Genomic DNA, 17690 nt, shown 5'->3' on the forward strand with positions numbered 1-17690 from the left:
CACAGTCTTATACTATCTTTTAATCGTTATTCATGGACGATATACATGTAATTGTCTTTATTATTTATTTTTACGTTGTCACATTAATTGAAAAATAGAAATAATTGGTTTGTAAAGATTTAAAAAAAAATTGTTTGCTTTACATTATGACGACTATATGCTTTAGAGTATACATATGAAAATATCACCTATCGAATTAGACATCATCAACATTTCTGATTATTTAATGACAAGTACCTAAATCAAAAATTAATTTTATACTTTAAAGTCATAAATTTTTCATGGGTTTAATTTTCTCTGTTTCAGATGTTTATAGAAACTTACATTTTTTGTCTACAATGAAATGTAATTTTTACAGATATTACTACTCAGCAGTTTTTCATCTACGAAATTAAATCCCCACAAACCCATGGTTTTTTTTTACCTCGAAAATTTGACCCAACGAATATACGTGAATTTACAATATGTCGGGAAATGAATTTTATTATATGTCTCGTGACATTCAAGTGTTTTATAATGTAAAAGCTTAATCTTTTTTACGATGCAAGAAATGCAAACCCTTTATTTTCAGTTTTAGAGTGCCTGCCTCCTAGAGATCTGAAAGGCTGGTACTATCATGGTAAAATCAACGAAAGCAAAAATGGTGCTTGCAAGAATTGGGGAGATACACAACTCAACTATCTTAAAGAACACCAAAATTTTTGCAGGAAAATTAAAACGTTTGTTTCTGCAGTTTCATGCGTTAATCATAAAGACGATTTGGTTGACTGTCTCGTTCCAAATTGTGGTAAGACAATTCATTTTTTTTTTTTGGTTTAAAATAAAAACTTCGAATATTTTTGATTTCGAATACTCAGTTATATAACATCTGGAGATAATAAACAGTTTTCATGATCAAAAGTCATTTAAACAATACAAAATAGGAGCAGAGCTAACAGATCTCCAAAAGATCGCATCATGAGAAATGGAGGAGTGAGCATCCTCTGCCGACGGGTCGGACCCGCCGTGTGCTCCTTGCCATGATCAGGAAATAACGGAAAAATCCATCGTCCATTCAATGCATGAACATTTATAAAAACCGTCAGTCATCACCCGACACAATGACAAACTGTATTTGCTGACAAGGTCATTATATCGACCATAGAACTTACAAAATGATGACTTTTAACGAGACTTCTGAAGGTTCTGTATCATCAACTTGTTAGTCCATACTTTACCACGGTTTAGAAATTGTTCATACGTAGAGCATGCTCTTGCGTATCGAATCATCTGAAATACATATAATAAACTGTATAATCATAGAATCTGTATGCAGGTGATGAAGGTGTATTGCTGCTAGGTAAGGGAATTTGACGATAAAAAAGTTTAAAGACGTCATGGCTATCACACAGTTTGGTTGTTAGACTAAAATTGACGTCCCTCTAAGTAAAATATCCAAATATGAAACAGAAGTGTCAGACACAGTGCTCACTTGGATATACATGTAAATGTATCGTATCGACGTAGAAATGGAAATTATCATTTTTAATTAACAATATGTCGTCGATATATCTAAATGTCGAGTTGAAGGCAAAAGTAAGTGCTTTCAGTAACAATCAAAAAGTGTTCTACATATACAATTTTGTTAATTAATCCACCAGCCGTATTTTTTCTAACAATAATGCTTTCAACAAAAATGATGTTGTTTACAAAATATGACATTTTCATTATTCACAGCAAACATTGAAATTAGCAGCAATGAGGTAATCTATGGAGACACAGTGATATTGGTTACAAATGTCACATGGCATCCGTCTTTCAACGTGACAGGATTTCAGTGGAGTAAAGACGGACAGGAGCTTGACAACAGTAGCAGGAAATATGAAATAGGGAATCTACCACTTCCTTCACTAACCATTTATAATGCCACGTTTGAGGACGATGCATCGTATAGAATAGACGTGTACATTACACATTATGGGTTCGAGGATACAGCTCGTGAAACCTACTACCTAATAATTTCAGGACGTATGTGTTTTTTCCTCCCTCAATTTCGGTCTAAAAGGTTCTTCACCGCAAGATTCAGTAAATTGTCTCTGTGAAATGTAAAATTTTTAAAACAAAATAAAAAAAGAAAGGAAAAGGATTAAGAAAAAAATCATGTAAATTCGTAATTTAAAAAAAAACAAAAAAAACCTGTTTCTCCAATTTTACAAAACTTTCGACATTCAATATTAAATATGTTTACATACAATACGTAATATATCATTGGTTGTCTTTTTTAAAATAAATTAACTAAATGTAATAAGCTATGTTTGAGGTAGCCCCCCTCCCCAGATTTTATCCCCACTATTTTTTTTTATTTGACTCATTTAAATACCTATCTCTTTTCTGACAAGTTAAGCAAAAACATGTTGCTTGCAATTTTTCTAGATGAAATACTTACTCATATAATTATTAGGTTTATTCACCATGCAAATGTTACATTGCAAGGTATAAATGCACCAAATTTTTCTAATAGTAATAAAGCACTAAACATATATTTTCAGTACATGGGGAACAAAGTAATGCAGAGTGTTATGTATGCGCAAATAGTTGAACATGTCGGTTTTCTTATAGGGAATCAAAACTAACTGATTGACTGAAGCTGAGTAATCAAACAGATAGTACACACAAAATATACTAAAAAAATATGAAAAAATAAAAAAAAGATGAAGAACGAAATTATCGATTTCAAGCAATATTTAAACAATGCAAATCTATGAAGAGCTCATAAACATGAGCACCTGGAATTCCAGAGGAAGGAACAAATGTCAAGTAGGATAAAAAAGGCAATAAATAAAAAAAGTATGGGAAGTAATGTTTATTTATGTTGCTGGAGCAAGATTTCACTTCAGAAAGATTTTTCTTATGTAAACTAACTAAAATAGATTTTGTGCGTATTTTATTATTATTATTATTATTATTGGAAAAAAATTGCATCTTTTGTAATGTACAAATTTTTGATTACAGACAGCCCAAAAACAAAATTGAAGATAAATCACGCAGGAAGCCTCCTTGGGGAACCCCTGGAAATCGTTTGCAAATTGCTAGATCGTCCTTCTCCTAATATATTGTATTACAGATTGGAGAGGAAAAGAGAGAGTGACTTGATACCAGAAATACTTCAGGAAATGTCTGCAAATGAAACATTTGATAACACATCGGTATTCGTGGCACGGTTCTTTACTCAAAACGTCACCATTTTGGATTATTCTGAGTACAGATGTATTACAACAAACCTGATTTCTACAAAAGTGTCTTCTCACTATTTGAATATTAAGTCAGGTTTGATTTATATTCTTTTCAACAGAAATATCAAACAAGTGTAAAAAAAGAAAAATAATAAGCACAGGTGTTTTTTTTTTTGTTAACCTAGACACGAGAGAAGTTCTAATTAGTAAGTCAATAAGATATTAGAACTTACTTCTTTTTTATTGCCCTAGCTACAAATCTGCTTAATAAATGATAAATATTTTAAGAAGTTCCTTAAAGTTTTAATTAAAGAGGGCATATATTACTATATATTATGTTTTCCAGGAGAATCAAAACGCCAAGGTCATGTTTACATACCAAACTTGGATAAAGTGCTTTATAGAACATTCACACTAAAATCTCGTGACGACGCAGAAATGGAATGCCAAAAAAGAAACGGGACGCTTTACCAGATAACGTCATTGGAGCGCCAGATATACTTAGAAAAACTGTTCAGAGGTCGGTTTCATGTATATTCTATGCAAAAAGTTTAAGAGAAAACATTGCGATTTTAACATCTTTTTCAGTCTACATTAACTGAATGCTCGAGGTAAATTTTCGGACGACGTTTTCTCTCCAGCGTTCTCCTCAATGACCATCTGTCTGTATATTTGTAAACTTACACATTTTTATTCTTTCTTTGAACCATAATGCAAGAATTAATCAAACTTGCCACAAAGTAACAAAGGGTAAAGGGAATCCACATGTGTCTGAACTAGGAGCTTTCTCATTAAAAGAGAGATGATTAAAAATCATTTAAAGTTTTATTTCAGTGTATACAATTTAAAAATCTTCTCAGGAGCAAACTTGTCAACAAGGTTAAAAGGTCCCACCTCTCATGTTTTTGAGGTCAGTGTTTGCTGTGCACCTCTTTTGTAATAATTTTCTTTATGGATTTTTGATCTTGAATAATGTTCGTTATCTCCATATGTTTCATTTAATAAATAATAACTTCCTGATTTAAAATAGAATTTTGTTTTTTCTTCAAATATTGACCCTTCGCGGTAATTTGAAACATATAAGTAGATTAAAGTACATGTAACATACATATTTAATTATAAAGGAAAAATGTTAGCTTCTTCAGATGGCGCAGAGTTTATGGCTACTGGGGAAAAGATATGGTCTAAATAGGCGTTCGATGATACACATTTGGGTATATAAAGGAACATTTATTTAAATTGGAAGTGATCTCAAAAAGTGAGATTTGCTTAAATTATTGCTAAGATGGGTTATGAGGGTTGCAAACAATGGGGCGGGGGGGGGGGGGGGGGTGTCAAAACTCTCCGACAACATTTTAAAGGATGCTCCAATTTTATTGATAACTTTAGTATGTACTGTGGTTTCATTAATATTAGTTGAGCACCAATTTTGGAGGATTCCGTTGTTGAGCAGATCCACGAATTAAAATGTTAATTGAATTCAGAAATATGTTTTTCATTTGTAATGGCAATGTCATTGTCCACGAAATTACGTATCCTCGAAATGTCTGTTTTACAAAATCCACGAAAATTGATGCCAGCGAAAATTAATGAAACCACAGTACGCTGTTGATTTAAAATGCACTTTATGACAATTATGCTTTATCCTGAAGTCCTTCTAATATTGTTCTCTCAATGAAAGACATTGAATAAAATTTTAGGTCAAACTTGTTCGTTTAAGAAGTTGCCTTCCCTAAGGATGTCTAATTTACCATTTACTTAATATGTAGTATTCCAGTATTTTTAATTAATATTCATATAATTAGATTTGAAAAATATTGCAGAAACCTGGTCCGAAACTTGGGGTAACACATACGCTTTTATTTCTGGAGAACGGTTTGGTGGGTTTTGGAAAATAAACAATTCTGTTCCAAGTTTTACGTACTGGAGTGTTTCCTACCCAGACAATAACGATGACCATAACTGCATCGCACAGTATATGATCCCAAGTTACAGATGGATCAATGTTACTTGTACAGAGGAGTTACCGTATATTTGTGAGGTATAAGTTACTTTCTTTATTGGTGTTTTATGAATAAAATATAATCGTTTTTAACTGTAATTTTAGTTCTTTTTGAACCAAAAACTTTAATGAGCTGTATAGAACAAGGATGTCCATTGTGTACATCATTATAAGGGAATTGCTTTTAAAAAAAAAAAAAAAAAAAACATTTAGTGACACCCAATATTCGTTTGGAAGCGTAATACACGTTTTTGCCAAATTACTCTGCACCTCTAAAGACTAGTCAAGTTATGTTAAACCAGGGTTCTCCACATTTGAAGATTTAACCATGGAGGAAGCTGCGCGAAGGCGAACTGTGGCTGAAAACATGTGTCTAACATACATGCAATACATTTCTAATCTTCATTAATCTATGATTGGTTTTACAATTTTTAAACTTAACCACTGCAACATAAAACAATGGAATAACTACACGTTTTAAGGATAAAAAAAAATAATTAAATTGAAAAGGATTTATCCAATTTCTTATGATCTGATGAAAACTGATAAGTATTTTTAAAGTTAACACACAAAGGAACATTTGGACTAGAGTCCCTTTTTCTAAACGTTTTATTTTTCTAGATACTGCATTTTTCACCAAGTTTTGTTTACTTCTCCACGTGACCCAGTGCTAAAAATAGCGCCACGCGACATTTTATCACAACGGGAAGTAACTCTAAAACTAAGACTAAGATGGCGATTGAGAAGTAGGCCCTATGCACATTTGATCAGATAGATAATAAAGTTAAAGCTTTAAAAACAGAGCACGGGAAATTGATTGAATACAGAGGAATATGAAATTTTTACTAAGTATTTTTTTCTGGCACAGAAACCTGAATCGCATGCAATGACTATTATCATGATCGTAATTTCTTTTATAAACCTGTTACATGTATATATCTAATTTAGTGAACATGTTGAAGTTTCCCAAATTATTTACACGTGTAAAAGATAATAAACTCTCAAAATATTGATCATCTGATCAGCTGATTGACCCTCCATTTATTGTCACGCTTCACTCCATAGTCACTTATTAACGACGTGTTTATTTAGCACATCCACTTTCCTTCGAGGCATGCGGGGTGCATGACAGTCGTATTCTAAACACAATTAACTACTCAAGTAATTAAAAAAGTAGGTGTTAGGACTGAAATGCAATAAAATTTAATCATGCCGATTTTGACCATGGCGCAGCTCGTTTAATCATGGCGCACATAAATTTAACCATGGCGGGCCGCCATGGTAAAACCCCTTGTGGAGAACCCTGATAAACTATGTACCAGGGTTGTCCCAAAAGGTCGTAAACAATGTTTCTAACTTTTTAAACATCAAAACAATACTAACCAAATTTTGCATAGACAATATATTCAATGTTCTTTAAAATCGAGGATTTTTGAATATATATCTTTTATATTAATAATATTAGGACGATTTATATGATGGCCGATAAGGTCTGTCGGCGCACGAACAAAATTCGGAATAATTTATGCATATAACTATTACACTTGCTTTTATTTCTTTAGTACTACTTAAAGCATTGAACTAAAATTTATATCAGTGAAACCAGAATCAAAATCTGAATAATATGTCAAAATTTCATATAAATAGCATTGGAAACAGACGATTGGTGTCATAATTTTCAAATTGTTGTTGGAATTGAGTTTTATGAAAATGACGTTGTCACGGATTTATAATAAATTGTTTTGAATATGGTTTGTTTACATCAGAAACGGAAAAAAAGAGTACAGAAGTGACATTACACACTAGATTTTTATAGGGAAGTTGTTTTAAAATGGCATGAGATTCAATAAGAGTATTTTCTCTATACCGAAAATAGTTACAGCATGTAAGAAGTAGAGTACTGTTTGTTAAGGCACGCAGACAATGGGGAACAATCTGGGCCACGAACGACGTCAAACAATTTGTATTCTCTGCTACATGTACCTACAATGGATGGTGATCTTTCGACTAAAATTTGAATCTGCTTTAAAAACAACAACAACAAACCCGGACAGTAATAAGTCCCCCGATCAACAGTGGTCTTACACTTTAAAGAAATTATTGAATGTTTACAGACCTGTGTGAAGCAGAAAAAGCGATCATGACGTTGTAAGAGACGTAAATTACGCTTGCTTTCGTGCGCCGATGTACACTTACATGCTTTGTTTATTTTTTCATAATTTTCTTATTAAATATGATACATGTCACATCATGAAATTTGGAATGCATGATCATAAAATGTTACTTTTTGTTACGACAAGAAAAGAAATTTAATTCGGAAAAGAGAAAATAAACTGTTTTCCCTATCTACGACTTTTTGGGACAACCCTCGTATGATCTATCACGTGCCTTAACTCTCAGGGTAAAATGTATATCTAAGCAATTTTTCCTTCCGCTTATTGTTGAAAACAGTGTAGCATTGTTTTAGTTTTTTTTAATTGATCACTGATTCCTAAGATTTTCGAGCTCATGTATGAATTTCATCTATGAACATTTACTATATTTTACAATAAACCTCCATAATTTGTTTTTAGTTTCCACCTTACTGTGAGGAAGCACATCTGCCAAACGCCACCGTAGAACCCGGTTCTACTTATATTTTCACCCGTCGTGATTACAACTGTATCGGGGGGAATAAAATGACCCCTTATCTCGAATGTCTCGAGCATCTTCAGTGGCAAGGAGGCTGCGAAAGTAAGATTTTTTAGCAGAAAAAATGAGGCTGTCATTAGAAAGTCATTAAACAAAATCTTATAAACATACAGAATTTTTAATTGAAGCTTGTGCGATCTTTTGCGTCATTGTATATATTAGTAAAATATTACTGTGCAGTAAAAAGTAACTTCTGGTTAATGTAACAGTATATGTATCATAAAATTTATATTTATTAACATTTTTCTTGGTCTTTCAGTCATTATCTGTTCTATACCGGAAGGAGTTCATTCTCATGCACTGATAAACAAAACATATTACTTTAACGAAACCCTTGAGTTTCAGTGTGATTATGGTTACAAAGAGGACTCAGGGGTGTCTTCATTAATCTGCGGAGAAAATAACACATGGAATAATGAACCACTCAAGTGTACAAGTACGTCTAGTGTGACCACAACTCAGCGTAAAATTAATTTTTTTTTTTTCAGACACTTATATTTTCGAGAAAAATTATTTACAAGTTTTATTCCATCCTTTTGGTTGACTCTGGTAGAAAGTCTCAATGAAATTTTAAATCAAGTAGTTTATTTTAAGCTATTTCCAAATAGACAAATACAAATGTACATTACACAAAGTTTCTGTTAACCACAAAATATTTAAATATAACATTTCTGGTAAAAAAAAATAATCACCGTAAATGATCATAGGCTTACACATTGTATGTATGCATTGGGGATGAGGATTTTGTATATTAGATTATTAAATATTTCAATGATTAAGTGATACAATTCATTCAAGTAATTGATAAAAACTTTTAATTTTGTTAGTCTTTTGTTTATGTCTGATGTATTATTATTGCAGGGATAGTATGTGATGTCGTTAATGTTACCAATGCCAGAATAATAACCACGGATATAACGTCAACAACACTTCCATTTGGGACGTGCATTGACATTGAATGCTTACCTGGATTCATCTTATCATCAGGAGGATATAACAACACATGCTTGCTGTCAGGAGCCTGGTCAAATCTACCTGTTTGTACTGGTAAATACAATCCACAAAATTAAAGTACAGTTTTTTTAACTTAACGCAGGCATCCGGAGCTGTACAAAGTAAGACAATCTTTCCAATTGTGGAATAATAATGTAAATTTTATATTTTATTGCATGTACAGAACTCATCAGTCGCTATATGACTTTATCTGGATTGATTATTCTCTGAAGAGTCCCATCTTCTTAAAAAATCTATCAAAATTTCAGGTCACTAAAGGAACATTTTAAAAGAGTATATGTTTTAACTAATTCAATTGAAAAGACAAGCACATGGGTCTACCAAATACATAATAAATACAATTACTTATTTTGTTTACGCCACATGCATGTAAGAGACCACATCATTGCATATTTTTATCATATCTAAAATGCAGTACTTTGGTGGAATTCATTACACGTGTTGTCATAACAATCATGAAAACTTATTTCACGAAAACCATTTTAGCACCTGCCTGTCCAAAAGAGTCTATAAATAGCAGTGTTTACGTCATCAATCACCTAGACGGTTATAACATCTCAGACAATATGTCCCTCTCCTGTAACACGGGGTACCGGCACGGAGGGGGAGACCTCAACAGGACCTGTCAGGGTAGCGGGGTCTGGAGCGCTCCACTACCACAGTGTAACAGTAAGTCAAAGATGAGAAGATACCCTTCATAGAAATAACGGCAATGGGTTAAAACACATGAACTTAGTACTAAATAAAGAAAATCATATTGATATTATACAATTAGGGATGTCAACGAATATTCGAATATTCGAATATTCATTCGATGAGTTGATATTCGAATATAAATTTATGATTCGAATATTCGTTTTTAAGCATATATGCATTAAAAGGAGAGAAAAACCTGGCAAGTTTTATTAGAAATGGAATCAAGTTTGTCCAAAATAAAAAAAAAGTCCTCTTGGAATACCTTAAAGGCGTAAAAAGTATATCTATTAGAGTAATTTATTTATTTGTTCACTTAATTAGTGCTTTAATAGTGTCCAGTACTAACAATCAGTTTGTATTGTTGTTAGGGCCAAGTTTAACAGTAAACACACAGACTTCTTGTTTATGTAAATATCATCAAAAATCATTATCAGGAAATTATAATTAGCGAAAAGTAATTGCTTTTAATATTTCTGTGTTAGATAATTGTTCTGCTTGGTATAAATTTGTAGGAGTTATTTAGTGTAGACTTTAGATTGACATTCAATAAATCTGGAAAATATTAAAGAATCTTTTGAATTTTCTAAAAACAGTCATTATATTTTGGATGTATACTATTCAATAAATAAATTCTTTTAAAAATATATATATTTGTAGTGCATTTTCCGAACTCTACATGAGTTTTTATTCCAAAATAATGGTATAAAACCTATACTGCTTTACAGGGGAGTGAAGATATATATTTAATAATGCAAGATGTACTTATTTTATCGAATATTCGAATATATTCGAATACTCCTATCGAATATTCGAATATCAATTATTGACAATTTTGACATCCCTATATACAATTATTACTGTTATTTGAGGTCAATAAAATGATTTAGCCATCTGAGGAGTACATTATTCACCGAGCCCGAAGGGCGAGGTGAATATTTTACTTCGAAGATGGCTAAATCATTGTATTGACCAAAAAAGAAAAAAAACAGCAATAATTGTTTTATTATATGATTCACTGATAAAATGATACAGCTCATTACTTGTTACCTTGCATTTAATTAAGTCCTAGTCAAATACAAGAGAGAAACAGAATTAAAATGTGAATAAACCTTACCAGTCATATCAATTTGAAATGGTCTTTTTTTATCAATTTTAGTTACCATGAAACAAATAATATCATTTTTATAGGAAAGACTTTGAAAGGAAGGAGTGCGTATTATCGGGAAAACTGACTGCCAAAAAGTAAAAGAACATGTTGTTCAGTAAAAGTGTTGGAGGGGGTCCCTGCATCTCCTCTTACCACCCTCACCCTAAAATAAAAATTTGCTTATGTTTTTTTTACTGGAAAAAAATTACAGTCGTTTAAATAGCTCTCAAAAGCAATTTTATCAATTTGGAAATTCCCAATCTATTTTTAGATCAATGTAGAGGAAATAAATCCTTGTATTGACCTGGAACGTCAAGTGCAGGTCAATAGAACATAGTATTTTTCTAACATAGTTAGATCTCAGCCAATCAGAGAGATGGAAATTATTCAATCATATAATAAAACTTAATTATTACACGAGTAACAGATAATTAGCCTTAAATTTTCTTACTCTATTAATGTTTTTTTTTAAATAATTGTGTGATTTTTTGAAATATTTCAAATATCTTTCGACGAAATGATATAGAGGTCTGCTCAGATGGAAAAAAGAATACCGACGAAACATGAAAAAAAGTTTATTATATTAATAAATGATAGCTTAAACATTGTTAAACATGAACGGATTTCTGATTTTAAAGAATGATTACTGCGAACCTTATGTAAGTGTTAGATAAATTTAAAAGAAAAAGGGAATGGATTACATGTAAGTATGATGAAAGATGCACGTACGTTGTAGGATGCAAGTGTCCGTGTGATCGGGTTCATCCAGTCCAGAACCTGACGACAGAGGAACTCAACAACAAAATTGAAGAGCTAAAAAAAGAACTAGTGGTCAACGCCCGGACTCTGTCAAGTTCTATTAGGAAACGAACAAGTGCTTCTGACGAGCGTCCATCAGCAACAGGAGTAGGAGTTATTTTAGGGGTCGGGATATTAACTTTTCTGTGTGCGATCATTTTTATTCCAGATATTCCTAAACTAACACATGATATCAGAAATAATGCTGCAATACAATATTTAACGAGTAGATTTTTTTCTCGGTAATATTATTTTTTTAGATATTATTATTGATTTTATCTTATAAAAAGCTGTATCTGTGATACTTTAAAATTCAAAGCTCTTTATAGATAGGTATTGAAAGGCCTGAATCTAGCAATAGGTATTTCACCTTTGGTAGCAATATTGGATGTCTAAATGGTGATATACCAGAAATAGGTAGGGGAACCTTTATAAATTGAATAATATGATGTAAAGTAAAAGGAGGCTTCAAAAATTTATATTTTACAAAAACATCATGCTTCCTATCTTAGAATGATCAGTATAAAATTTAACATCGGTTGAAAAATAAAAAAAGATACAATCATTTAGACATTTAATAAGGCAGTCAACTGTACATAACTCTTGCTTAATTTAAGCTTATAGAAAAGTACCGGTACATGTATGTATTTTTGGAAGAAAAATTAAGCTTTTTACTCTTGTGATATGTGATTTTTTTTTTTGCCATTTTATGTCTAATTTAGGAGGTTTACTCAATATAACTACAATGTTATACATGTATAAAGTGTTTTTGCAAGAATGCTGTATGTGTTGATATATATAAGCTTTGTTACGATTTCATGTTATATGTATCACGTTGTTCATTTACATTCAATTTATACGTAATGGCAGTCATCTGTTCATTGTGTTTAAATCTTTAATATTTCTGTTGACTCGAAGTTATGATGTCTAAATTAACCCTGACAGAAGATCAGTTTAAGAATGCTTTTGTAGATCATGATTAACTGTACCTGTTAAATTTGTTAAGATGGCTTACATGACGACATATGTCAATTTAACGAATTCCAAGTAGTAGTAGTATATATAATAGTTTTACTTCATTAATGTCAGTTATAACAGGGGCTGTTTACATGTTCATTACATACTTAGTAATGAATACAGGATTTTGCATATGTGCTATGCCTGACATTTTTTGATTTTGAGTTTTTGAATGTAAGGATAATATTAATAAAAAATATAAAAAAATAAAAGATTATTTTCAAATAACGGATCGAACACATTTGAAATAGATGTACAAACAAACCAAAACCGTATACATATAAGACAAAAGACCCTGTAAGAAGTCCATGCATGATAATTTATTTATTTTCTTCTCATCTGAATATGTACATTATTTTCGTACAAAGTATATAACAAACATTATGATACATACCATTTTCCACATTACATCCTGTATCTGCCCGCTACAAATATCAGCATTCAGGCCTTCGGCTCTCTGGCTGATATTTGTGTCTCGGTCTGATACAGGATGTGATATGGAACAGGGTATTATGTGTTGTTCTCTGTGTAATGTTTTTCAAATTACAATTCAATGTTTATATAATATTCCATATCCATTTTTAATATCCATCATGAAATGTTTTTGTTATTAAAAATAGATACACATTTACTTTATTGAAGACAAAATAAGTCTTTATTAAAATTTTCAAATAAATTTTCAGGTTAATAATGTGAAGATGTAATACTTATGTCATACATACTAGTGTATATAAAGAATAGCCTTTGGTAATGAAAAATAATTGTTAGTTGATAAATGACAAATTATTAAATTTGACAAACGGTCTAAACAATGGGTAACCCATACAGAAGAGTATTAAGTGAAGGACAAATGCTTATCTATATTTTACTGAAAATGCTCTATTTTGCTCAACTTTTCGACATAAAGGTTATGAAATAGATAAAACCTGAATATTATTAACAGTTACGTAAACTTACAAAATAACCATGATAACAGAGAGGACGTTCTACGTTTTACGAACTTGTGTTCTTTTCTTTTACCATTTTAACAATAAAATATGTTCAAATCAACAGACTTTGAGTATCCTTTGAAAAAGTGTTTTTTTCTCTCCAAATATGCTCCATATCCTAGCCTTCTATCAATGAACATGATGAAAGCGATGAATTTCGAATTTTTCAATCGAATGGTGTGATCAATGAGGGATGGTATCAAAACGTATCAATCCGCTTGATGTTACATTTAAATATAACTGTGAATCATAATTCAAAAGCAATAAATAGACATTTCCAGGTAAGAGCGCCACAAGCTCGGACTCGTACTTTGTACTTCGATATATAAGGGGCCGTATAAAGTTTTTTAAAAAGGGTTATAAAGCTATATTCTAATATGGCATATCTGAAATAAAAAAAATTAAAATACGAGATTTAACAAAGATTAAGATAATATTTGCTATCTAAATTCAAAATAAATTTATCACCGATTTTGAACCTAAATATCTTCTCCATATTTCTATACATGACTTTAACATGTTTAAACTGTGTTTGATGTTTTCACCCAAGTTGGAAATAAATCGGTTATTGTTTTAAATCTCGGATTTCTATGTAACGCGATTGATTTAAATTGTGTTATTTACAGGAAAGTCCTTTCTTTATATAGGGTAACAAAACAAATAGAAAGATCATTTTATTTTTTTTTTCAGTCTAAACTTATGAAAAATACGCCATGTATGACTTTCAATGGATTATGCTACGTATTAAGTTGCTTTATCTAGGAAACAGTGTTTTTGTTTGTTTGTAAATAAATCAAATTTTGACACAGCCCCTAAAAAGTTTGAAACAACTGTCAGAGGCAGTGCGCGAGTACAATCTCGAGATCGCGAAATCTAGAAATGTCTATTAAGAGGTAACGTATTTGTGATACACAGACGTAAACTATATATTTTTTGCTCTCATATTTAAATCAGTTGGAACTACAATACACAGAAGGATATGGAGAAAACGAACAGTGTTCAATGTCAAAGAACATAAAAAAAAAAAAATAATAAGAGCAGAGCAAACACGGACCTCCGAAACATCAGAGGTTGGATCAGATACCATAGATATGTAAGCACCCCCTACTGACCGGTCACACCCGCCGCGTGCTCCTTGTCATGATCAGGAAATAACCTTACGGAAAAATCCGTCGTCGATTCAGTGTATAATTAATGGCCAAACAATTAGTATGAAAAACGTCAGTCAGCATTTAACCCAATGGTAAATTGTATTTGCTGACAAGGTCATTGTATCGACAATAGAACTTACAAAATGACGACTTTAAACTAGACGGCTGATATTCTTGTTTCATCAACCTGCTTGTCAATAATTTTCCTCATTTTACAAATTTTTCATACGTAGAGCAATCTCTTGCGTATCGAATCGACTAAGATATATACACTCCCTATGCAGGTGAAGAAGGTATATTGCTGCATAAGTAAGGGAAGTTGACGATAGACAAGTTCAAGTCATCAAGTTTATCATATAGCTTGGTTGTCAGATAACCATTAACGTCTTTTTCAAGTAAAATATCCAAGGATGAAATAGATGTGTCAGACTCTATGGTATCGTTTATCTCGAGCTCACCAGGATATATCATATCGACGTAGGAATGGAAATTACCATTGTTAACTGACAATACGTAGGCGATATATCTAAATGTCAAGTTGATGGCCACAGCAAGTGTTTTCTTCTTTTCAAGCATAAAATTTTGCACAAATTCTGCTTTATATGATTTTAAAAATACATGAATATTGTCAATCAGAAACTCAAGGATCTCTTTGATGTCAACTTCAGATTACTTGTGTGTGCAATCGGAATGTGTTTTAACATAATAATTTTGCAAATGACCAATGACCAGGTAAGTATATCTATGAGTTTCATAAAAAGCAGCTGTCAGTGATATCGAAAAGCCTGGACTTTAATCTTATGTGGGGGATAGCTGTGTATAATGTTGAAAAGTCGTAAGTTTTTAAGCTGTTGATTTTGGTAAAATCTTGCGATTTCAAATTGTCCAAAAGTTCTTTGGAATTATTGAGTATCCACGTCTGATTCACACCACTTCTTGAATATATTGTTACACAGTACCCCTGTAGTTTTTCCTTAACTACAGTCAATATCTTAGTGAGGAGTAACGGAAGCGGCTTGGTTGAACATTTACCAGAACCCGCAATGTATCTTTGTTTGTAAAGATCTTTATGAAGTTTCGGAATCAAATATATTTATATAGGACAAATCAAATTCCTTTTCGCTCTGTGGAATATCATAAATATTTAAAACTAACGTTTGATTTTGAAGAATGTCTTCCTTAGAAAGGGAAGTATGAGTATAAGTAGGATTACCACTTATAGAATTAAATCCAGGTTCTTCTAAATTACAATTTATATAATGAGCCTTACAAACGAAGACATTGTTGTTTCCTGCTTTGTCGGCAGAGACCAGTACGTACTGATCATGTAATCTAATTCTTTTTTCACTTCTGGATTATTGAACACAAAAGGATAGATGGTTTTCATACTGCCCCTCAGTCTTTTAATAAGCGACTTTAACATGGATCTAATATATTTAATCCATTCTGACAAGGTGTCAACGTCTTCATTTTCATATCTGGCCCATCGTCTGGAGTAATATTCAACAGAATCAATAATATTTATGAAACCAGGTGAAGGATCGGGGTCCCCTACATTTAGGACTTTTTAAAATAAATGATCAAAAGTCCTCATTATTATTTATGAAAGAGATACAAGTCCATCTTGAAAATACATAAAAGGACTGCACGTAAAACTTTGAACTTTAGGGCATACAAAGCGTGACTTCTGTAAACTTTTTATCTAAAGTATGTGTCCATGGTTTCAAAATTTTTCTGAATTTTATTACATTTATCAGTTTCCTTGGTATATTAAGCGATTTTGAACAGGGTATAGGTGAGTACACCTGGCTCATGAGCTTACTTTCTCCGTGATAATTGACCAAGTTATTTAATTCTATTTGATAAAAGAAGTAAGAATTGCATTCTGCACTTTACTCCTTAATTTATCTGTAAGACATATACAAGAAACAGTTCAGACTCTTTGACATTTTATTCTATCTATAGGAAATTAGTGCAAAACTAGACTCTATGACATTTGATTATCTTTAAGGAAATACGAAGAAAACTAAACTCCTTAACACCTGCTCTTATCTTCAAGGAAATAAGTGCAAGACTATTTATACAGCGACGTCAGTGTCTCAATATTCCTAATCCAAAACTGCATTGTGCAAAGGTGCCTTTAAAATATTTCCATAATGATTGAACTGTTTATGCTTGCGATATTTTATTTGACACACTTATACATGATGGTTGATTCCGTTCCCGTCCTGATTACAAAGGACATTTCCATGCTCACTTCCCCTACGCCATATCATACGGTCTTGTATCCTACGCCATATTCTGGGTTCACGTATCCTACGCATCCTACGCGTAAACTGTTCGATCATTGTATTTATATCGGCGAGAGATATCCTCTTGGGAGTTTTAAATCCGGTCCTTGTGGATTCTGTGCATGTTATCAGGCGCGTAGCCAGCATGGAAATGAAGTGTACGCAGAAAACGGTCGGGGGTCTGGGGGCCGCCCTGAGGCCCTCAGTGGGTCCAGGGCGAAGCCCTAGTGGGGGCCCAGGGGGCGAAGCCCCAGGAAGCTCCTGGATTTTACAAAAAATTTCAGTCATTTTTCCCGCAAAAGAAATCACGCTACATCTCTTTTCTCGAGCAAGCACTTAGCTAAGTTATACTTCCATGGATACTTCAGGAAGAGAACGATAATTTAATTTAATTAATTCACGGAGATATGAGTTTTGGGAGAAAAAAAAACTTTCCAAATGTGACAAGATAAAACAGATAAGCAATTTCAATATCGTTTTTATTGGAGTTTCATTGGAGTTTAAATATTTCAAAAAAAAATAAACGGGGATGTTGGGGAGGGGGGGGGGGTTGTTCTAATTTTGATTAACTTAAAATGAATATATTCTAACAGCTAAAACAATGTGAGAATGCTTAAATAATATAATTCAATAAATTGGTAACTTCAGTAAAAGAAGATTATCGTACATATCTATATTATTA

At 32.1% G+C, this 17690-nt stretch overlaps 1 protein-coding gene across 1 annotated transcript; it reads left to right on the plus strand.

The window, feature by feature from the left end:
* The first annotated feature begins 1694 nt into the window (after positions 1–1694).
* On the plus strand, positions 1695–11806 carry LOC134257054 (uncharacterized). The gene is made up of 9 exons (XM_062739706.1): positions 1695–2007; positions 2992–3306; positions 3559–3732; positions 5036–5253; positions 7788–7947; positions 8165–8341; positions 8767–8952; positions 9406–9588; positions 11499–11806. Exons 1-9 carry the CDS (start codon positions 1695–1697, stop codon positions 11804–11806), a joined length of 2034 nt encoding a protein of 677 aa, XP_062595690.1.
* Positions 11807–17690: the final 5884 nt, after the last annotated feature.

The sequence above is a fragment of the Saccostrea cucullata genome, unplaced genomic scaffold, assembly GCF_032062105.1.
Source record: "Saccostrea cucullata isolate Sc308-1 unplaced genomic scaffold, CSIRO_AGI_Scuc_v1 ctg3700, whole genome shotgun sequence".
Taxonomy (NCBI): domain Eukaryota; kingdom Metazoa; phylum Mollusca; class Bivalvia; order Ostreida; family Ostreidae; genus Saccostrea; species Saccostrea cuccullata.